The sequence below is a fragment of the Neofelis nebulosa genome, chromosome 12 (assembly GCF_028018385.1).
Source record: "Neofelis nebulosa isolate mNeoNeb1 chromosome 12, mNeoNeb1.pri, whole genome shotgun sequence".
Lineage (NCBI taxonomy): Eukaryota > Metazoa > Chordata > Mammalia > Carnivora > Felidae > Neofelis > Neofelis nebulosa.
The window spans coordinates 24,524,993-24,548,965 of NC_080793.1; the positions used below are offsets into that span (position 1 = coordinate 24,524,993).

Consider the following 23,973-nt stretch of genomic DNA (forward strand, 5'->3'; position numbering starts at 1 on the left):
AAACTTTGCTCATGGAACGTTAGGAGGTTGGCTTCTCTTTATAGCAACATTACCTCTTTCCCGAAACCGTCCACAGCCCCCACGGAGTTCTTCATCTTGCCCTTCAGGTAGCCTGAAACTACTTCTTGTTATCTCCCAGTATCAAGTGTAACTTTCTTATTTTGTTAGTTTTGCCAGTGTCATGGTGTTGAGCCTATAAATAAACCCTGACTCCATAATAAGAAAACTATTTGGCATTTTGAAGTTGTAGGAGAAGGAGGGCGCTAATTACGGGTCTCTGTCTGAGAACGAATCCTACAAATTACCCCACCCTGCTTCCTGGGGGCCCTAGTTGGTGATCCACTCCCTGAACAAATTACAGGAGCTTTGGAACAAATGATTTGATCCCAAGACTGTACGTCTGGAGTGTTCAGATTAATAATTGCAGGATAATTTGAGTAGTGAGCTGTGCTAATTGAAGCGACTTGTATGAGCCTTTTCTCCCATGTGGTGGCAAATGTGAAATCCGAGAGTTAGAAACTTTCATAAATGTGCTCACAGAAGCATCTTTTCTTCTAAATAAGATATTAAATACTTTTATATCTGCATGCCCAAATTAAAAACCAGTCTTGTGTACTAATACTTCCATTGTCAGCTGCAATTATTATTTTCATTGACAGCTGTTAAGCTTTAAAAATGCTATTTAAAAATTAATTTGTCCTGAGCCTCTGTGCTGAAAAATCAGGGCATTGGCTGTAACACTGAATTAGCAATATGAAAATGCCATCCTTAATAGATTTCTTTCTAATTTAGAAATGTGTATAGTGATTGTTTACATTATAAACTAGTTTTTAAAAGAAGCCCGTATATTTGTATTTAGGCAGTGTAGTACTTTGGATATTAAAAAGGCAAGTATGAAGCGGGGGAGGAGTAATTGCCAGAGCGCGGTGTTGATGAATTTACGGAAAATAGTCATGAGGAAAATTCAGTTTCATGTAATCAGTTGTATGGTAATTTTTTTTTGAGAGAGAGAGTGTGAGTGGGGGAAGGGCAGAGAGAGAAGGGGAGGAAGGGAGGGAGAGGGAGAGAGAGAGAGAGGGAGAGGGAGAGGGAGAGGGAGAGGGAGAATCCCAAGCAGGCTCCTTGCTGACAATGCAGAGCCTGATGTAGGGGCTCAAACTCATGAACCATGAGATGAACCCATGACCTGGGCCAAAACTAAGAGTCGGACACTCAACCACCTGAACCACCCAAGTGCCCCATTGCAATTTTATCAGATGCACGTAATTTAGAATTAATAAAGTAAAATAGTACATACAGTAGTGTTTTGGGGGGGGGGGGCTCCTGGGTGGTTAAGCATCCAACTTCCGCTCAGGTCGTGATCTCAACAGTCCCTGGGTTCGAGTCCCACATCAGTCTCTGTGCTGACAGCTCAGACAGAGCCTAGAGCCTGCTTCAGATTCTGTGTCTCCCACTCTCTCTCTCTGCCCCTCCCTCTCTCAAAAATAATAAACACTAAAAAAATTTTTTTAAGAAGTGTTTTTTTAAAATATGCGAGTATTTTACAAATGAGAACTAAAATCACTATCTGGTTGGGCTGAGTTTCATTAATAACTTTTGAAAAGCCTAATCACAAAATGTACATGTCTCTCTTCCTTTTGTCTCTTTCCTTCCTTACCACGATTGTAGTTGACTGCCCCTCATTTCTGCAAAAGCACATTACAGAAGACCCTGCTGCCTTTTTTATAACTTGGATATTACGAATCGTTAGGAATCACTGTCTGTGAAAGATGTGAACTAATTTGGGTGAACAAGCCAAGACATCTGGTTACATAATATCAAGTGATAGAACCCTTTTTGAACTAACATTATTTTCATGTTGCTTTCTTCCTCTGTTATGACAACAGTGCTAATCCCAACACTGACATATAGACTGGAAAGTCTGTGCTACTTTAACAATGTCTTAGGAAGTGCTTCCCCAGACTAAGTAAGGGGACAGCTGCTAAGCTACAGAAACTCCTTTTAGCTCTGCAAAGTGATTTGTAATGTAGGAAAACTGACGTAGAGTGCTGACCTAACCAAGCCCTTGGCTGTAGTCACATACAGTCAAAACCGAAAGGAACCCTGGGATCATCTGGTTGAGTATTTTCCACTGCATGGTGCTCAGACCTGCTGTGTCTGAGTCCCCTGGGGATGCTTATTAAAAATGCAACTTCAGTCTGACAATTAAAGCAATGGCAAGGTCCTGGTTTGGATCCTGGATCAGGAGGAAAGAAATAAAGGACATCATTGGAACAATGTGCAAAACTTTAATATGGGCTGTATATTATATAAGTGCTTTTATCAGTGTTAAATTTCCCAGTACAATAATTGTACTGTGGCTTGGAATGTCCTTGTCATTGAGAGACATGCTAAATATTCAGAGGTAAAGGGGCATAATATCTACACCTTCCAAGTGTTCAGTAAAAAGCATAAGGTATGGGGGTGTGTAGGAGAGAAAGCATATATGACAGAAAGTTAATTAAATCCTGGCCAATGGGGGTATATGGGAGTTCTGTTTTTCTTGCAACTTTTCTATAAGTTGGAAAAAATTAACTTTTAAAATGCAGTTTCTTCGGTCCCTACTAAACCATAGATTCTGTAGGTGGTGCCAGGAATCTATTTTAACAAGCTCCCCAGATGATTAAATCAAGCACATTAAAGTTTTATTTAAGTCTTTGGTTTCAAAGTCTCATTTTAATCATTGTTTCTTTGTTAGCAGCTTAATTACTAAGCATACATTCTTACAGTTTGATCCGATCTTAATCTAGAGCTTAATAAATAAATCCCCAACCAGATGTTTATAAATCTTTAGAAGGGAATACCCCACTTCAGAGAAGTTTAAGGAACACGTAAACCTGGCCATAAAACAGCCTAGAGCTAGAAGCTATCCTGTGTTTGTGTTTTCCTGTCCATATGCAGTAAAGTCATGTGTGGTGGGCATTTGCCCCCTGAAGACTTGGTTAACCCATAATGAAGCCCGAGTGCCATGTATTTACAGTGGAAAGGTGGAGAAAGCAATAATGGTATTTGATGAGTCATCTGTCTAGCATGGCTGATTTTACATGAGTGTTTATTTTCCATGTTAGAGACGTCCCTCTCTAGCCAATGAGGCATCTGTTGGGGCTCATCAATATCCTCCCCACCCCTACCTCCCACCCCCACAAAAACCTCTCCTGACTTCACTAGGGAAGAAGAATTAGGGAAAAGGAGGGAATTGGGCTACAAAGAAGGCCTTCTGTACTGTGAGAGATTTTTTGAGTTGAACTGTGATGAGAAAAGGGAGCAAGGCTGTGCCTGTTTCTCTCCAGGAAGTAGAAAGTCATAGGGTAGGAGGTGCCGTGTTTTCCTCTGATGGCCACTAGGTGGTAGCATTGGCCTAGGTCGGCGTGATGATTAGTCAGGCTGATTCCTTTATTGAGCCACCTGTGGTTCATTTGTAGTGTTTACTCACAAATTAGGTGTTTAATAAATCAGAACTGCTTTTTTTTTCTTTTAACTGAAACTTGCACTCTTGAGTTAGAGGTCTAAGTTCTCATTTTGGGAAACAAGGGTATGAAATAACCTCAACATTTTCTTTTAAAATGACTAAAATGGGAGTACCTGGGTGGCTCAGCCATTTAAAGGTGGGACTCTTGATTTCGGCTCAGGTCATGAACTCACGGTTCATGGGCTCGAACCCCGTGTCGGGCTGTGTGCTGACAGTGTGAAGCCTAATTGGGATTCTCTCTCTCTCTCTCTCTCTCTCTCTCTCCCCCTCTCTCTCTGCCCCTGTCTTGCTCTCTCTCTCAAAATAAATAAACTTAAAAAAATAAAATGACCAAAATGGAGTTCTTTCTGACTTTCTCTAATGGAGAAGAGTATAGTCCTCTCCCTTCTGTCTGTGGTTCATGTGCTTGTAAAAGAACAGAGTTCCCTGGGTCAGCATGTAGACCCTTAGGAAATAAAGCATCACCTCTTCCCTGTCCCCAGCTCCAGGGCAGACAGGGAGCCCAGAAAGGATAGTGGTTGAAGACTTGTCACCCAACCCCACCCACAAGGGCTCCGGTGTCCCACATGCCACAAATTGCCGCATCCCATGCAATATGCCCCCTGATTCTGGGACCTGTGTTTATAGAGCAGCTCAAAGGTATGTCACCTATCTATCTCTTAACCTCACAGGCTGTCTCTGTTGAAATAAAATTTTAAGAAACAGAACATTTATAGAAGGCATTTGAAATCGGGGTTGGCTACAAAATCCAGATTCTAGGCAGCACCTGATGGCATTAGAAGCACAGTATTGTTGGGCATCTGGGTGACTCAGTCAGTTAAGCGTCCAACTCTGGCCCAGGTCATGATGTCGAGGGTCATGAGTTGGAGCCCCACTGACAGCTCAGAGCCTGGAGCCTGCTTTGGATTTTGTGTCTCCCTCTCTCTCTTCCCCTCCCCTGCTCACACACACACTCTCTCTCTCTCAAAAATAAATATTTAAAAAATATATTAAACAAAAGAAGTTTAGCATTGTTAATACAATGCCTTTTATTGAGTACCTAGTCTGTGTCCCGCCAGGTGTTAACTCACACTCATGGTGTGCCCTGGGCCCCCACTGTGCACTAAGGGAGATGTCGAGTCTTCCTGTATGTCTTGCAGGTACAGTCTGATAAAATCTATAGTCACAGTGGAACCTCTGTTGTGCAGAACAGATACTGAAGCCACAACTGATTGGTTTTGATTTTGAAAAAAGAGCAAATAAGGCTTCCATATTATAGAACACATCAGCTGCAGCTGTAGCCACTTGTGGTTAGGGAGGCCAGTGTGTTCCTGGTGAGGTTGTGGCTTTGTTTAGAATGAAGAGGCTTGTAAAGGAAGCCGTAGAAACCCCAGGTTCCCCAATTGCTGTGGTTCCGGAAACTGGGCAGTCAGTCAGCATCCATTGTCTTGACCGGACTGTTTAAGAGAATTTCAAGACAATCTGAAAACCCTGCGTGGCTCGATTATGTGGTTATTCAACATGAGGCTTGCTCTTCTCAAGGTACGCTTTAGGAACAATTGTGGGGAGAATATATCTGCGACTTTCGTGAAATTCCTGTTCGTGACATTGTTAGGTTTCAAGGCCTTTTATATAGCAGAGATCGATGTGCAGAGGAAAGCAGTGTCTCTTCTGGGTCGCTGGCTACATGACTATGCTGGGGAATGTCGTTAACCATGGTCAAGTTAATAAGTCCCACCGGTACCCACGCTTGTGCCAGCTGCACGGAGCTGCGAGGGCCAGGAGCAGTTTGAAAATTAGTGCCTGCTCTTAGCACGTCTGTCCATCTGACTTTCATTTGGAGGCTCTTGTTTGAAATCACTTTTGGTTTTTTCCATCCAGAGTCATGGTGTGATGAGCTCTTAGTGTTAGCTGCCCTGAGGAACTACCCCGCTGTTTCCCGTGTGACCCCCTCAGTGAATGGCTCAGATTCCGGGAACCTGTATTCTTAAGTTTGACCATCTGGAGCACGTCCTGAGGTTCCCTGCAAACTCTCTCCTCTGGCCATTGACTGCCTCCTTCTGTGAGGGCTTCCCAAAGGGAAAGTCACTCTTGTCACACCCCAGGTTGCTGAATCACCGTCTGTGGGTGTGGCCAGGACAGGCCTGGTTTTTTTGTTTAAAGCTCCCCAGGTAATACTGATGTGCACCTCCCACCAGAATCATGCTTGTAATGATTCTATTGTATCTTAAAAAAAAAAAAAAAAAATTCTAGCCCACCTGAAATTCTTAGACAAGGACTAAACAATAAATTTGACATTTTAAATTCAAAGTGGTTAACGTATTATGGAACACGTTTGTTGTCTTTTGATAACTCTTGGTATTACTCAGAAAATGCATCCCTGCTTCTGATGACATTTTCGTTGGAAAGGGCAAGGTGGAGGTGGTGGGGTGGGTGGAATTTTATAAGTGACAGAGTACTTTTTCTCCTACTGCCGGTCCCCGGAATTTGTTTTATTCATATTTGAGACTGCCTGTCCCTATCTACAGAAGAATGGAGGTTTGTCTGGAGCTCCCGCTGTAGGAAGAGGGACCAAGTGCACCCTTCTCTCCTGGAGCCTTCACCTACTTTGTGTTTCTGCTTCCTGCCACCAAGCTGTGCCTCCAGTGGTCCCCTGAGGCTTGATTCTCAGGCGCCAGTCTGCTTTATGCTCGTCCCTTCCTTGCTGCTGATTCCCCAGTCTTGCTTTCTGACCCTGCCTGACATTTAGTGCTGCTTTTCCAGTTATCCGTGACTTGTTCCTCACAGTGTGAACCCCGGATCAGCGGCTCTGTCACCTGGGAGACTGAGAATTGCAGACTCCCGGGCCCCCCCTCAGCCCCCCTTGCATTCTAGGTTGCCCCTGTTGTGTGCACCTTACAGTGTGGGGAACCCTGGTCTAGGGGATGTCCCCACCTTCGTTCCATCTTCCTTCCTGCTCCCACAACCCAAGTTTGTCTTATCAGGTAGCACTGTTTTTCCAGGTGCTAGTCTTGGCTTCATTTTTCATTTCATTTTTCCTTTTACTCATTGAGTTGTTGTTCAGCTATTTCTTGGCTGCCTCCCAGAGCTGGGTAGGTGTTGGGAGATGCGGTGAGTAAAACCAGACCTGGTCCCTACCCTTGTGAAGCTTAGCTTCTGGTGGCAGAGGCCAGTGTTAAATACGTCACCAGCTGTAACTGTCGCATTGTCCTGAGCACCACACAGGAGAGCCTCTAACACAAATAGTAGTTATGGACACCAGGGAAGGCTTTGCTGAGGAAGTGATGCTTGTGCTGGGCACTGAGGACTGAAGAGGAACAGAAAGAACTTTCTAGGCAGAGGGAATAGCTCATGCAAAGGCCCAGCTCATCTTGGAAAGTTTGCAGAGAATTAACAAAAAAGAACATTAAATTGCCCTTAAGTCCTTCACCTTTATCTGTTCTTGCCTCCAACCTCGTCAGATTTACACCTCCTCCATTCCCTAAGCTGAGGAGCTGGCCTAGACCCTTGGCTTTCCTGCCTGCGTGATGTGACCGTGTGCTCACTGCACACTTCCTCAGTCTTTTTTTAGTCTACTGCCCTACAGTTGCATTCACTAGAAAGACTTCTTTCCTTGCCGTTCCCTGAATAGAGAGTCAGATTTTAAACTAACTCCCTCTTCCTCCCTGTATTATTTTACGTGAACTTGATATTGCAGTATACGGACAAGTACACAAATAAGTGTAGAGCTTGATGAAGCCTCACAAAGCGTGCACACCAGGATCAGTACCCAGATCAACAGAATATTATAAGCATCCCAGAAGTCTCCTGTCCACCCCCTATCCCCCACCCTGGTCACTTCCCACAGGGGTGACCGCGCTTCTGTGTTCTGTTAGCGTTGATCAGTTTTGCCTGTTTCTGAACTTTATGCAAATGGATTCATGTTGTTGGTAATCTGTTGTATCTGGCTGCTTTTGCTCAACATAACGGAAGAATTCACTTGTGTTTCACATCACAGTGGTTCACTTACTTCCTTTGCTGTACAGTTAAGCATGGTATGACTATACCACAATTTCCCTCTGTTGATGGGCATTTGAGTCTTTTCCAGTTTGGGGCTATTATAAAAATTCTCATGCATGTCTTTTAGTGGGTAAATCCACATTTTTCTGTTGGGAATATGCCTAGGAGTGGAATTATGTCACAGAATATGCATATGTTCAGTGCTAGTAGCTTCTGCCAAACCGTTTTCCAAAATAGTTGCGCTAATTTTCATTCTTACCAGCAGTGCCTGAAAGTTCCGGTTGCCACATACCCTGGCCAGCACTTGGTTTTGTTAGATTTCATTGTAGCCATTCTGGTGGGTATGTGGTACCATTACTTTGTGGTTTTAATTTGCATTTCTTTGACAACTAACGTGGTTCCCATTTTCTGCCAGATTGCTTGTTTTTTTCTCTTACTGATTTACAGGAGCTCTAAAAAAATGTTTATTTATTTTTGAGGGAGAGAAATAGCATGAGCGGGGGAGGGGGCAGAGAGAGAGAGGGAGACACAGAATCCAAAGCGGGCTCCAGGCTCTGAGCTGTCAGCACAGAGCCCGACATAGGGCTTGAATTCACGAGCCCTGAGATCATGACCTGAGCCAAAGTCGGACACCCAACCAACTGAGCCACCCAGGTGCCCCTAAATGGTGTCTTTTAATGACTGTAAGTTACTTAATGTAGTTTAATTGACCAATAAGTATCTTAATATTTTAAATCATTTTTACATGACATTTAGTTCCTTAAAAAAAAATAGTAGAGTTCACAAATATATACAAAAAGTTAAACATAAAAAATTAAAAGCCTGGGAAATATAAATTAGATTTAGAGCAGGGAGATAAAACACACAAATAAGCCATATAATTCTGTTAACATGTTATAACGGAGCAATACATTTTGCTTAGAGCCGCTTAGAAGTCGAATGGAAACACGGTCTGTTATCTGGTTCTCATTTGTCCGAGGTCTTCAGTTTTATGAGGATCAAAGCAGACACGGGATAGGTGGACTGTGAGGTGCATCCACACGTAGCAGGTAATTTTCATGTCAGAGAGCTAACAAGTGTACTTTCTGTTACAGGTTATTCAACGACAGTTATGACCTCCCGGTTACGTGCATTGGGTGGAAGAATTAATAACATACGCACCTCAGAATTACCCAAAGAGAAAACTCGATCTGAAGTCATCTGCAGCATCCGCTTTTTAGATGGCTTGGTACAGACTTTTAAAGCCAATGTAAGGTCTCCAAATTTAATCTTTTCTGAATTAATGCTATTAAGACATAATGTTTCTTCATTTTATAAACCAAGATATCAAAACTTTTTATTTTTAAATTTTTTTTTTAACGTTTATTTATTTTTCAGACAGAGAGAGACAGAGCATGAACGGGGGAGGGTCAGAGAGAGGGAGACACAGAATCGGAAGCAGGCTCCAGGCTCTGAGCCGTCAGCACAGAGCCCGACGCGGGGCTCGAACTCACGGACCGCGAGATCGTGACCTGAGCTGAAGTCGGCCGCTTAACCGACTGCGCCACCCAGGCGCCCCTCAGAACTGTTTTTAAATGAAAGCTTGAGGTCTCAGATCTTGTATGTTGAGATTGGCCTGGAAATAACCCTAAAAACTTTGCTCACATTCTTCTTCACCTGGAGTGCCTTGCCCCCACTTCTTGGTGACACGAACTGAGTGACACTTCGATGTTACCTGTTCTGTGCCATCTTCATCAGCTTCCTGAGCTCGTTCTCCCATAATGGTGCCCTGTCTGCATTATTAGAGCCCATGTCACATTTCGTTAATAGTCGTTATAATTACTAGGTTGTATGTTCTTTAAATCGTGAGCTCCTGGGGACAGGCATGGTGTCATCTCCCCTGGGCCCGGTCCAGGACGAGGCACATAGCAGGTGCTTATTATGGTATGAGTTCATGGGTCCAATCTGGAGGGTAGTAAGATGTGTGCCTCATAAATGGCAGGGCTCAGGGAGAGCCTGGCTTCTCCCACCTCAAGCTCATGACAGACGCAGGACTGGAAACGAGGCCTCCGGTATCAGGCCACCAGTGAGATCCTTGAACTGTAGTAGTCATGCCGTCCCGCCCTCCCCCAGTCACCGTTTAGGCCCATGACCTCTGCCTGTCTCTCCCATACTCTGGCTGGTCCTAAGGGGGTCAACCCCAGTCCTGGACTGGCTGCCAGCATCTGCCCCAACCTGGAAAGTTCAGTGTGTAAGGAGAAGGGTTGGAAAGGGAAGATTGGGTACAAGAGAACAACCAGGGGTAATAGAAGGCCACAGAAATTGAAAGGGTAACAAAAACTGGCCCCTGGGTCTTCCACCCCACCCCTAAGTTTGCCTCCCGCTGACCCCAGGTCACTATGGACCTTGATGGCTGAGCAGACAAGAGGGGAGGGCAGTTTGCAGGAAGTCACAGCACGGCAGTTTCTCTAAAAGGATCACGTATGCCTCTTCCAGATGCTCTAAATTGACTGTATATGCCTGGCTCCTTTGTTGTTGGTTTGGGAGCTATTCCTTTGCTGTTTATCTTCTTTCTGATAAGAACGTGTTTATTCAACAAATGTTTACTGGGCACCTTCTATGTGTCAGGCTTCATGCTGGTTATAAAGAATACAGCAGTGAACAAAACAGCCAAGTATGTGGCCTTTCAAAGCTTACGTCTAGTGTGAAGAAATGGACGGTATACATAAACAAATGTATACTGTGTCAGGTGGTATGTATTTAGAAGAAAAATAAAGTGGGATGAGGAAGGTAGAGAGTGCCAGAGCGGGGCAGTTGTGGGGTTGTCATTCCATAGAAGTGACCAGAGAAGACCTCATCTAAAAGAAATGAAGGAAAGAGCTATGTTGTTCTCTGGAGGGAATGCACATTCCAGGTAAAAGAAGTAGCAGTGCAAAGGTCCTGAGGCAGGATCCCACTCAGTGTAGTTGCAGAGCAGTATGGAAGCTAGTGTGTCTGGAGTGGAATGAACAAGGGGGAGAGTAGCAAGAGAGGTCAGAGGTGATAGGTGTTGGGTTGGGGGGGGGGGGTGGGTGCTGCGTAGAGCCTTATAGGTCATCCTGAGGGTCCTGGTTTTATTCTGAGGGAGGCAGAAACCATTGGTAGGTCTGGGCAGAGACCTTACATGATGTGACTCAAGTGTTACTCTGGATGTCCTGTCAATAGTAGACTGTTGGCGGTGGGGGTGGGGGGGTGGGGGGGGGTGGGAGGCAAGGACTAAGAGGATATTATAACGGTCCAGGGGAGAGGAGGACGAGGAGAGTTGGACAGGATGGTAAGTGTGGAGGTGGCTAAGAATAAACCGAGTCTGAAACTACTTTCAAGGCAGAGCCAGTGGGATTTGCTAATAGATGGAATTTGGGATGGGAAAGAGGCCCTCAAGGTGACTCTCAGGGTTGTCGGCCTGGGAAACTAGCAAGATGGAGTTGGGGTCGATAGAGATGGGAAAGGCTGTAAGAAGGGTAGGCTTGGGGGTGGAGATAACCAGTTCTGTCAAGGACATGTCGAGTTTGAGGTGCCTGGTACTCGCCTACATAGAGATGGTGTCAGATATACAAGTGAGAAGGTTAAGGGAAGCGTTAAGGCTGGGATGCAGATGTGGGGCTGCAAAACGGGGTGAGGTCAGCTGGGAAGTGAGGACACAGAAGGTACGAACAAGGGTCCGTGTTGAAAGGTTTGAGAGACAAGAAATAGGCACTACAGGAGGCAGGGACAGACTGTCCCAGGAGGGAGAAGGAGAGCAAGAGCCAGTGTCTGAGAATCCCAGGCCAGAACTTTTTAAAGGGGGAGTGAGGAGCCCTGTAAACAGGGATAAGGAAAGCGCCTGCCCAGAGCGATGATCCTAGAACATGTTCTTATGAACACGAACACCATTGTCCTTATCATGCTGCTGCCATTGTTGCTTCCTCAAGCTTCCAGCAGTCCGGTCAAAGCTGACTCACATTGAACTTGAATCTGAGGGCCTGGTGGCAGTTTAGAATCCCTGTCACTTTAGATCTTCTACTTGTAGGGAGCGTTGGCACCAACTCTTGAGCCCAGACCCCCTTATGGGCAGGAGCAGGCATCATCAGGAAGCTGGCCTCTATACATCCCTTGTTCTTAGCCCATCCCAGGGAGCAAGCTGGTCACGGACAGTGACCTGGCATAGCAAAGATGGCCTCTGATGGAGTAGGGGACTGGGCTGGGAGGCTTGTTCTTTATAAATGTGCCCTTTATTATGTTTTGGTTCCTTTTGGGAACTGGGAAAGTTGGGAAAAATATACCAGAATGGGTGAGTTTTGCACTCTAGAGGGGAGATGCAACATTGTGGGGACATGTAGCCTTTGGCAGCCAGCACACCGTACTCAGGCAGGCAGACCGTCCATCAGCTGATGGCCTGGAGCCTCCCAGCACCTCTGCTCACGGCAAAGGGGATGCTGGTGATGACTTTGTGAATAGCCACAAAGATTCGAGATCATATATAAAAAGTGCATGTCGTGTCATATCTGGCTCATTGTGGATGTTTGATAGTTATTTACCTATTAAGTATAATATAAAATTCTATAAAAATTTTAACAAGGGGGGGGCGCCTGGGTGGCTTAGTCGGTTAAGCGTCCGACTTCGGCTCAGGTCATGATCTCACGGTTCGTGAGTTGGAGCCCTATGTCAGGCTCTGTGCTGACAGCTCAGAGCGTGGAGCCTACTTCGGAGTCTGTGTCTCCCTCTCTCTCTGTTCTTCCCCTGCTCGCACTCTGTCTCTCTCAAACAAATAAAGATTTTAAAAAAATTTTTTTTTTTTATAAATTTTTTTTTTTTCAACATTTTTTATTATTTATTTTTGGGACAGAGAGAGACAGAGCATGAACGGGGGAGGGGCAGAGAGAGAGGGAGACACAGAATCGGAAACAGGCTCCAGGCTCCGAGCCATCGGCCCAGAGCCTGACGCGGGGCTCGAACTCACGGACCGCGAGATCGTGACCTGGCTGAAGTCGGACGCTTAACCGACTGCGCCACCCAGGCGCCCCTAAAAAAAATTTTTTTTAATTAAGGGAAACCAAGGTCTTTGATGCACCAGGAGAGTATCTCCTAATTGAGGGGGACAGTATCTCATATTTTGGAATATGTGGACTGGGTGGGCCATCTTTTCCACACTGTCCTGATTCCCTTGTGATGGAAGCGGTCCCGGGTAAAAGAAGCAGCAGGTGCAGGGCCCTCAGGCAGGAAGGGGGGAATGTGTGCAGGAAATGGGTGTGTCTCATGTTCCCACACTATGGCCAAACAATATAAGACCACACCAAAGAGGAGGCTGCAGGAGGGGGCCTGATGACTACCTAATTCTCCTCTTCCTGGTCACTGTGGTCAATTTCCAGGTGCATGATCTTCTCTCTAGCACTCAAAAAAGGAGCTGTCTTTTTGCTTGTTCTTTATAGTCTATTTCTGAGTCTCAGTGTCCTTAAGTCAAATGGTTTGGCTCAAAGGATTCCTGAGAAGTCTGCCTGTTGAAGGAGAATTTGCGATCTCCCAGAGGCACCATGCTGTCTCCCACCCCCGTGCCTTTGTGCCAGACGCACTGTTTAAGATGCCTTCTCTTTAGGACGCCTGGGTGGCTCAGTCCATTGAGCGTCCAACTTCGGCTCAGGTCATAATCTCACGGTTCATGAGTTCAAGCCCCGCATCAGGCTCGCTGCTGTCAGCGCAAAGCCCGCTTCAGGTCCTCCCCCCCCCCCCCCAAATAAATAAAACATTAAAAAAGTTAATAAAAAAATTTTTTTTAATGTACTCAGCCCTGTCACCCTCCCAGACCCATGTCAGGAGTTGCTTCCACTTGTCCCCAGGTTGAATTAACCATCCGTATCGTCCTCTGTGTGTTTCCTGTGCCCTGAGGGTTTCACGGCACTCGACAGCATTTGGCTCACCATGTTACGGTCACTGCTTCTATGCCTGGCCTCTCTGGGACACTAACTGTGGCTCGGTCCCCATGCTCAGCACTGTGCCTGCTTCATAAACACCAAGTGGTGACAGTGGCTGAGTCCTGCCGTAGATGCAAAGTGCAATTGAATGTCCCCACTGACTTCTCACTTCAGATGGCAGAGAGCAGAGTGGCAGATGATCCCCCAGGGTGACACACATCCGTCACTTTGAGGGCGTTTAGGATGGCATTTGCTTATTCTTAGCCATCTTCCTCATGCTGTTAGTAGTTTTCTTCCCTGTACACGCTTCCGTGGCTCCTGAGGGGTCAACAAAACTGATGTGGGATTAGCGTTTTGCCGTGGATAATCCATGGGTAGGTCATGGAGAGTTTACTCTCATCGTGATATCTGTGTTTCCCAATTCAGACATCACTTGGGAATCTCTGCTAAGGGGAAGGAAGAAGTCTCAGACAATTTAACTATACTGTCTTAAATCATATTTATGTGGTTTTTCCTCAAGCCCTACTTCCCATGCGTACCATGTGACTTCTTGGCATGACATTTATTAAAGCATTTCTTACTACAAGATACGAGTGTACATAAAATCTCTAAATGTTTTAACTCCTTTTTGCCTACAATATTTAACCATTGGTTTTTCATTCATTTTAAAAATATGCCCACTAGACCTTTTGTTTTGTTTTTTCTTAGAAACAAGATACCGGTCAAGTTCTTCTGGATATGGCATACAACCACTTGGGTGTGACCGAAAAGGAATATTTTGGTTTGCAGCATGGCGATGATTCAGTAGACTCTCTTGTAAGTATCATCCCTTTAAGACGTCGCTGGATTTCTGTATGGTTTGGTTTTATATCTTATGTTTTCTTACCCAACAGAGATGGCTGGAATCAAGCAAGCCCATCAGGAAGCAGTTAAAAGGTGAGGCTGACCTTCTCATTTCAGTTGAACACTGGGTATTCGTGTATCACGGCCTGTTTCTCTCTTCCAATTATCCGTGTGCCTGTTAACATCTGGGACCCGGCTTCCAGGTGGTCCAGGTGATGTGAGTAAACTGTCTTCTCCCTGTTTGACTTCTAAGTGAGCAGAGATGCTTTCAGATCAGTCCTCACCAGCAGTGAGCAGGAAAGGTGAAAGAAGGCAGCCAAGAGCCCAGGAACCTACTTTCTTCTTACAAGGGAAGGGAGATGGCTTTTCTTAGCCCAGTGTGAGAGCCAGGGGGGGAAAGGCACGTGTGCATGCAAGCACATGCATGCACACACACACACACATACACACCCCTCCTACTGGAGTCTGAGACATAGGTAGTCAATATAACAGATATAACATACTGCTCCTAAGCCCGGTGCTGTACATTAACTCCCATTTAGACGGGATTTCACACCATGCCCCACCCCACCCTCCGCCCGGATCCGTCCTCAGCCTGGTTTCTAGCATCCCACTCTCTGTCCCCCTTTATGCACTTTATGCCCCAGACAAACCTGGCTGACCTCCCAGGCTGCACACGTTCCTCTGTACCTTCCCTCAGTCTGTTCCCTCGTTGGGATTGCTTTTCCCTCTTCTCTATATCCAAATCTTGCTGTTCTTCAAAGCCACTCAGACTCCATTCTTACTTCTACTAGAAACCATGACCCCTCCTCCCCCACCCTCCCTTCGTGTGTCATTATCTGCTTTGCTCCTCGGAGCACTGTCCTTCATCTCCCAGTCACCTGCCTTAATCTTCCTTGGAAACTGCCAGCTCCTTCAGGTCAGAGCCCCTGCCACACCTTCTCTGCATTCCTCACAATGCACCCCCTCCCCAGGAGGTGGCCAGTGAATGGCTGAGGGGTGAACGGCAGGTGGATTTTTACACATAAGTGTGCACACACGTATGCCACCTCCCCCCACTCGCCCAAGCACCCACACGGGAAGAAGTAGAGACAAGGAACCATGGCCAGGATCCCACTGCTGCTGTCCCCTGGAGCGTGGGCCTCCAAGGCCTGACCTCCCTCAGCATTCAGAACTGCCCACAGGGAGCCACAGAGCCATTGTGCAGATACATGCCTGCCCCCATTTGAAGTCTCAGAGCAGTGAGTCCACACAGGCATGAATACATTCCCTCGTCGTTCATTCCCTCACTAACTCATTCATTCGGGAAGTGTATCCTGAGCTCAGATTTTGGCAAGGCACTGGGCTAAGCTCTGAGAATCCGGTCCAAATCAGATTTGGACCTGCCCTCAAGGAGCTCACAGCCAAGCATGGGGATATGGACACCAGGAGAGTGAGGGTTCTAGGATAGTTCTGAGCACGTGATAGGACACTCTGGGTGCACAAAGGCATCCTGAGATACACATTGACAAGGTCTGGTGGGAAGGAGCTGAGAGGATGTCCCAAGGCATGGGAACACTTAGCTGTCCCCTGATGTGCAGGTGGTCAGCCTGTACCAAGTTACAGCGTCACCCGCTGGTCCCTGGGCACACATGCAAAGGTACATTCGTAGGTGCACACACACTGCTTGAGTCTTTGACACAAGAGAGAGACTGACAGAAAGAACTAAAGAGAGGGGAGGTAGAACCCCGGATGAACTGAGGTCGACAAGTCTGTAAGAGGAGCAGGGTAGAGAAGGCTTGAGTTTCTGAAGCAGGAAAGTGCCGAGCACATAGATAGGGCCAGCGAACATTTACTCAGTAACGGAGAGGGGTGCAGCCGACCTGAAGGAGAGCACGGAGCTTAGCAACACAATCTCCTCTTCTCCTGTTGCCATATCTAGCAAAAGAAATGGGCTAATTTTATCTCTGCAAGCAAATCGATTCTTGGTATTGTTACATAAAGCCGTATTTGAGTATGGTAATTAATTGCATAATAATGTTTGCTAGTATGTTCGTCACTTTGGGAATTTACTTTGCGTTAAAAAGCATGAACTGTTGTCCAATATAAACGTGACTGAGAGGTGGCATAGCAGAATCAAAAACCTCAGTGCTACCGTTCTGGTACTGTCATCAGCTGTGTGACCCAAGGCAAGTCTCTGTACCTGTTGGGCCGTCTGCAAAAACAGTGCCATCAACACCAGCCGAGCCTACTCAGAGTTAAGGCGGTGTTTCAATTCAAGAATATACCTGAAAATGTTTGGGAAAAGTATAAAGTCGCTATATATGTGAGGTTATTTCTTTGTGAATATTATATAATCTGTTGATGTCAGGAATTTTTAAAATTCCTGATCTAGATAATGGAGTGCATTGTTTGAACACAGCCCTAAGTTAAACCTGTATTAGGAGGTAATACCTCATTCTGTGCTCATATTGCAGATTATTCTACTTTTTGCAGACTTGGAGATTTCTAGTCACTTAACCTGTGCACTCCTTGTTCGAAATTAGTCCTTGTATCGATGGAAAAAAGCAGTGGTCTAGTGAAAAAAAAAAAAATGCATCACTTAATGGGAGAGTAGCAGCTTACCTGCATTGACTTTTTAAAAGGGAAAACTTAAATTTGTTTTTGAAAAATGTTGTAGGAGGTTTCCCCTGTACTCTGCATTTTCGAGTAAGATTTTTTATACCTGATCCCAACACACTGCAGCAAGAACAAACCAGGTAATCACTTTTTTTTTTAAAGTTTCCTTTTTCGTATATAAAAATGAGTAACCACTAAGAATGTACGCGTTACTTTATCACTGTGGCCATACACTTCATTTGGGTAGAACTTCATTTGGGTAGAACCACACCAGTGGTTCCCATCCAGGTAAAAATCGGAGGGGTACATACTGAGCTTTTCATCAGCTGATTAGTTCTCTGTCTTGGACCTACTTACGTCCTTACTTGGTGCAATTCCCAATACACTCCCTTCCACCTCCTCCCGCCTCCCCCGCTGCCCCAGCCTCTCCTACCTGTTGAGAGTGAAGTGCCCAAAGAAAGCAAAGTCATCCGTTCTCTAACGCAGGCAGGGTTTGGAAGACTATTGTGTGAAACGCCATCCCCAGATCAAATAGCCCCGTGTCTCTGCTAGGCTAGAACTGAGGCCCTTTAGGATAACGAGGTGTCTAAATGAAGCATTCTCTGCCACATCTCTAGTTGGTAAGAGACAGAAAGCTATGCAAGTTGGACCAGCTTCTCTCCTGAGTGAATCAGGGTGCACAGGCAAAATGTGAACCAGATAAGGGAAAGAGAGCCCAGATAGGATTGTTTACCCCTCAGGGCTTGGCGTAGGGCCTGGCTCTTGTTTTGTACTGGCACGTGGGGTTTCTGGGTGGGGAACAGTGTTTGGAATGGAGGGGGTGGACACAGGAAGGTTGTTGCTGTTTGAACAGTGACCCTGCTTCTACTTCCCCTCCCCCATGGCAACGTTGAGCCCTTTTACTATTGATCTGTTTATTTTTCATAGGGAGGGAAATTTCCAGAGTGTTTCCTCTACCAGAAAAAATAAAATAAAAGTGGATATTAGGAATATTGACTCCTAGTCTGTGTTCATTGTTCCCATGAGACCATCACCAACAAGGTGACATCAACTCAGGCATTGAATACTATGTTTTGTTTTGTTTTGTTTTGCTTTTGAGGGTAACCACATGATGACATTTTAACTTTTAATGTGTTTAAAGGGTAAATATTAGTCTGTTATTCTGTGTTGCTTTCTTTGTGCACCTCTTCCCTCTACGTAGCAGCCATTGGAGATTTGACTATGTTTACTGTTAAATTAAATTTTACGCCAGAGTAAGAGATGCCCAGCACGGTTCATTGGATAACCATGGGAAGTTCACATGGTGCTCTGAGTTTTCCCCATAATGGCTCCTAATGCTGGTGGGCTAAGGAGGGTGTAGCAGATCGGTTCATGAGCTGGCAGACACAGAGGGGTGACATAATCTATAGGAAAATGAGTTTGAAATGACCCTACCAAGGTTCCCCCCACCCCCCGACCATTACTAAATATCAAGTTCTGTTCAAAGGATGTTTTAAAAATGTTATGATGGATTATATATATATATGCATACATGTGTGTGGTTTTTTAACCAGTGGGTTTTTAAATCACAACCACACAGCAAAAATGTATTTTGCTTCGCAATGCAGTGCAGATATATATTACCGAAGCAAGTGTTTAATAAAACAATACCAAGTGCAGACAGTTTTCTATTCTCTATTTCCTTCTTTTTAAAATGCCCATTGTGACCTGTTAAATTTATGACCCACTGATAGCCTCTAACCCCAAGTGTGAACTGCACTACCTAACCTAGTAATTGTCACTCATCGTGCTACCTGCCCCCATGTGATGCTAGAGCTACGGGGGTGTGGTGGCCGCGGGCATGGTAGCGTTCTCCAAAGACCTTGAGTGAAGGGATGGCTAGGGCTGGCCTAAGCCAAGAGTCTCTCTCTCCAGTGCCCCTCTTAGGCATTGGGCGTCTACTTCCATACCCCACAGGAGAGAGGCTCACTCCCTCTGGGTGCCAACAGAATCTTCCTGCTGAACCTGACATTTGACGGGATGGAAGGAGGACTTGGGGAGAGACAGGTTGCCTTCAGATCTGTAAGGGATGAGGGGAATTAGACATGCTTGGTGGTAGCATAACGGCCAGTGGGCAGAGCATCCAGAGAGGCAGATTTTGGCACAAAATGAGTAATAGACTAATTTTCGTTCTTACCTGAGCCCAGGATAAAATTTGATTTGTTTGTGTCCCTCATACAGTTCACTGCTTTAGGACTGACACCTGACTGTATGCACCCCACCTCCCATCTTAAGATGGGTGGTATCCCCAGTGTGGAATGGAGTGTAGCTGTCACCTCCTGGGATTTGGGGCACCAGATTTCAATGTAATAGGAGCCACGGTAGCAGCCACCCACATGGCACTTGTAGAGCTGGTGGGCAGCCAGGACTGCCAGATCTTTTCCTTAGGCTGAGCCAGACATCCACCATTAATTCACATGTCTTTTTTTTTTTTAACTTAGAGTTTTGCCTATATTCCTGACACAGTATTCTATTAAGCCTCAGCTCTGTAGCCTATCCAAAAATAAATCCTTCTTAAAGACATTTAGCCTTCAAGCATCGGAGAAAGTGGTATTTGTTGTTTTCTGGGGGTTTTTTTCCTAAAATTCTGGGCTGGGAGGCATCTGTTGCCCTTTTTGTGAAGTTGAGGTCATGGTCACTCTAGGAGTGACCTTTACATTTCTGAAGTCAGGCGTGCCAACTGTGTGGTTTTCTTTTATTCTACTTGTTAAACATCTCCTTGATCGTGAGCCTCCACAGCTGCTGTTCCTGATAAATTTAGGTCACCCTACACAGAATTTCATTTACTGGTAGCTTTGAAATGAGGCTCCTTCAGGATTCCCAGGAGACCCCCCAAACTTTGGTCCTCCTTCCACTATTACAGCCTCTTTGTACAATGTCATGAGATTGACTCAGACACTTTGCTGACTATGTGATAATGTAGCACTTGATGAATGGTGATCTCCAGGTTCATGTTCATTTCCCTCCCTAGGAAGAAACACCGATCAGCTGGGCTTGCCCCTGGAGGGCCAGATTTACCATAGGATTATCCAGCATTCTCTCCCTTCTCTGCTTTCTCTCAGTAGCACTGTAGGAGAGAACACTTAATTCTGGTTGAATGTCAGCTTAGATAAACATAGGAACAAACTAGAAAGGACTGATGATGTTCTCGTAGGTGAAAAAGATGGTCTCCAATACAAAATAAGCATGAATCAGCACACGTATGCTACCCCGTTTCTCAGTGCTGGTCTTCAACACAGGAAGGGTAGTTGATAACTATAGGCAACATAATAATATATATCAGAGCTAGGAAACTGACCCTAAGCCTGTAGTCACTAGATGCATAAGAAATTTGTAGCATACTCGGGTTTTTCATAGTATGACGGTCCACATTAAAATCAGATCAAACTGACCCCACATAACCTATCTGAATGTCCGTTTCCTCAAAAATAGGAGGTGGCAGTGCCTCCTTCTGAGCTGGTACGAGGCTGAAATAAGGCAAGCCATTATGAAGTTCCCTGCATCTGGCCCAGAACTGTGCAGAGAGGGGGTTGTAATGCCATGTGACATATTCATGTCCCAGAACACCAGCGCCTTGACCTTTTGAACGTATAAATTTGAAGGCATCATGAGACCCGATGTGTTTTAAATTGCCCAAATCATCACTCCCCTGCCCCGGGACACTTCTGCTGTATCTGTATTATATTTCAAGAAGTTTCCCTTTTGTCCTCTTGGCCAGACACTGGAATGTCTATCCCATTTGAACCTGGGCTTTAAAAAAGAGTGGGAGCTAGCAGCCGAGTGTCACATGTATGCCGCATCCCTAAATATAAAGTTTTCCGTATCCCTGCGTGGCCCGAGCAGCGCTCTCACTGGTGTCTGCTCCCCACTCCCTGGATGATAGGCAGACTTGCAGGGTGAGGGGCCTGTCCTGGGTTACCGAGCTCTGCCCACAAGTCACGTGTTGGGTTTTGAAGTGCCGTTCCTGGTGGCTCACAGACCAGTGCCGAATTCAGCTCGGAGGTCCTGGCAGCGGGTAGCTGATTGATGCTTATGCTTTTGCTCGAGCACCCACGGTTCCCGGGACACAGGAAAAAGCTCAGCTGGGTGTTTGCACCCCAGTCAAGGAGGTGTCCTCACAGACCCACCTCCTCTCTGCCGCTTCACGCAGAGGGAACGTGGGTGTGTTGTGAAACGCAGTTCCCCAGTGCATGGGGGCTGCCTGTGCAGAATGCTCGTGGGTCCTGGTGCTCTCGGATGCCCCGAGTTTACGGGGGTGGGGGTGTCTACTGGCAACAGTCCTGGCTGATGATTGCCTCCAGCCTTTCCGTCCCTGCTCAGCCATCCCTGGGACAGCATGTACTGGCATGAGGCTGGCTGGAAGTCAGACAGCCACAGGAGCCATTGTTCCTGAAGGGGCAGCTTTGCGGTGTACAACCTAGCCCCCGATACTTCAGACAAAACTGTGTTTTGGGGCACCTGGGTGGCTCAGTTAAGCATCTGACACTTGATCTCAACTCCGATCTTGATCTCAGAGTCATGAGTACAAGCCCTGTACTGGGCGTGAAACCTGCTCAAAAAAAAATTTTTTTTAAATGTGTTTTTATGTATTTTGTTTTCCGAATGTACAGATCTTGTCCTTGACTCGTCGCCTTTTTTGTGTGTGCGCTCGCTTCAGTTTGAGTGTTATGAATTAATAATAAAAAAAATTGTTTTGTAGGCATTTGTATTTCTTACAACTGAAGATGGATATTTGTGAAGGAAGGTAATGAGAATTTCACATTCTTCTTTTCCTGTCAGTTGCCAGACACTAAAATTCCTGGTTTCAGTCTAATGAGCGTGCATTTCTGGTAACAGTATTAAATGTAGACAAAGGATGGATGTTGAAAGCAGCATCCGGCATGACTTTATGGCCTGGACGTCTGGTTTTAACCCGGTCTCGATTTGGAGAAGTGGAGGATGGATAAACATCATTTCATGTGTCAATTTTATTAGAAAAGGTACAGTTATCTTTCTGGTAAAGACCTGAGAAATTTTAAAGGGAGGGAGAGACCCAGAATGTGAGACGGGCTTCATTGAGGAAGGCAGATCAGGCCTCATTTAGGTCTACTTCCAAGCTCCTTAGTACCTATCATGACTCATTTTCTTACTGGGAGACTTTGTGCTCGAAGGCGTGAGCATCTGCCTATGATTCAGCACGTCTTGTGTGTCAGGACCATCTCCGTGGCCAGAAGTGTGTGAAATGGTCCAAGAAGGGAAAAGAAAGGCCAAGCCAGTGGTCCCTGAGCTGCCTTCTCCGAATGCTGACTTTTCCTTGACTTAAGGGAGAAACTGTAGCCGATGAACTGGTAGAAAGAGTCACAGCTTATTCCCATTCTCCTCATTCTGTCTTTCCCCCTGCCAGTTCAACTGAGGTCATCAGAAGCCCCTGGAGGGAGCCCACTGTGTGGTTAGGGGCAGTGAGGCAGGAGCCCAGGAGGCGATTAGGACCAGTATGGGCTCTGGAGACCGCAGTAGCCATGAGGTTTAAGGGGGAGCAGTACGGCCTGGGAGTCTTTGCCCTGCCACACGTCCATGGTCCCAGCTGAAAACCACATTTGGGGAGAGGAGGGGGCGGGGCGCCTGGGTGGCTCAGTTTGTTGGGCATCCAACTTCAGCTCAGGTCATGATCTTACAGTTCTTGGGTTTGAGCCCTGTGTCAGGCTCTGTGCAGACAGCTCAGAGCCTGCAGCCTGCTTTGGATTCTGTCTCCTTCTCTCTCTGCTCCTCGCCCGCCCATTCTCATTCTCATTCTCATTCTCATTCTCATTCTCTCTCTCTCTCAAAAATAAATAAAACATCAAAAAAATGAAAAAAAAAAAAAAAAAGAAAGCCACATGTTGGGGACTTACAGGAGAGTAGAGAAAGGAGGTCCTTCTTGTCAAACCTAGACAGGCATCTTGTGTCCAGCAGGCAAAGAGCTGTTGGAGGTTTTTAAGCAGGAGGTCTGTGGCCAGAGCAGCATCGACAAAGATAGTGCCGGGACACGTAAGAGAAGGCTGGAAGAGGCTGGGGGGCTTCATCTAGATGGAAGGGAGATTTTCAGGCATGGCCCTGAAGATCTGGGGGATGGGGTTGGGGGAGGAACATTTAGAAACAAGACAAATGTTGAATTCTGGATTGCCAGAACCTGATGACTCTCCAGAGCTCCTACAACTAGAAAATTTTTTGTAATTTAGCTCATTCTCCCACTCAGAGGAGGGAAGAATCCCTTCCCTAGCACAACTGCAGGCCTTGGGGCCTCTGCTTAAGCACCCCCAGAAATGAGCTCCCCCTTTCATGGGACAGCCATCTTACATGTCAGGATGACTCCAGGTTGAAATCACCCACTCCTCTCTTGGGTCCTGGCTGCCCTCTACAGCAGTAACAACTTGTCTCTCTCTTCTGTGCACTCATTTCTTTTCTCCACAACTATTTCACCAACCACCTGTTATGTGATGGGCTCTCTACTGTGCTGGTCAAATAAGGCAAGGCCCTGCCCCCTCAGGAGCTCTCAGATGAGCCCTCCACATAGTAAAATTGGCAGTCTTCATTTTTTCTTCTCCAAACACAATACCCCTTGTTAGTTTTGTGTGAAACCTGTTGGGGGCCACATTGTCTCCAATCCCTGGCATTCCTTGTCAGGCCTCTTGGTGGCCTCTACCACCTCTCTAAGGAGAGGGCCTCCTGCTACCAAACACTTCCTGGGTGTGTCAGGGTGGGCGTGGCCATTTGTAGCCATGGATCTTGTGACAGACTTGATGGATCTAATTAGCCCTGACTCCTGGGTGCCCTGATTTGTTTGAACTGTGTGGTTGGCAGTTCCCAAGGCATTCTCTCTTTCCAGCTGAGATAAATGACCTTGTCCATCAGATAGAGACCCTAAAACCTGGAGGGAAAGAAAGGAGTCTGTCTAGGGGCACGTGGCATGTTAGTGGCCACCTTGAGTGACCTTGAAGGCTTTTGGTATTCTTTAGTTTGTATTTATACTGTTCTTTGGAAATGTTCTTTTCTGACTTGTTCATAGGATTGTTCCTTCCATCTAAATTGAACCTCCTTAGCCCGTCTCTTCAGTTGTACCCCACGTCCCATTCATCCTGCTCT

General features: G+C 46.0%; 1 protein-coding gene across 4 annotated transcripts in view; it reads left to right on the plus strand.

Moving 5' to 3' along the window:
* Nucleotides 1–23,973, plus strand: part of PTPN3 (protein tyrosine phosphatase non-receptor type 3) — a 149,434-nt gene that overhangs the window by 59,445 nt on the left and 66,016 nt on the right. For 3 of the 4 annotated variants that reach the window (XM_058694618.1, XM_058694617.1, XM_058694619.1), the window contains exons 2-6: nt 8,581–8,735; nt 14,101–14,208; nt 14,286–14,328; nt 16,895–16,973; nt 21,572–21,616. In XM_058694618.1, coding sequence (XP_058550601.1) covers nt 8,581–8,735; nt 14,101–14,208; nt 14,286–14,328; nt 16,895–16,973; nt 21,572–21,616 — 430 coding nt within the window. Of the gene's footprint in view, nt 1–8,580; nt 8,736–14,100; nt 14,209–14,285; nt 14,329–14,351; nt 14,453–16,894; nt 16,974–21,571; nt 21,617–23,973 lie in introns of those variants that run through there. The other variant, XM_058694620.1, reaches the window with a different exon arrangement.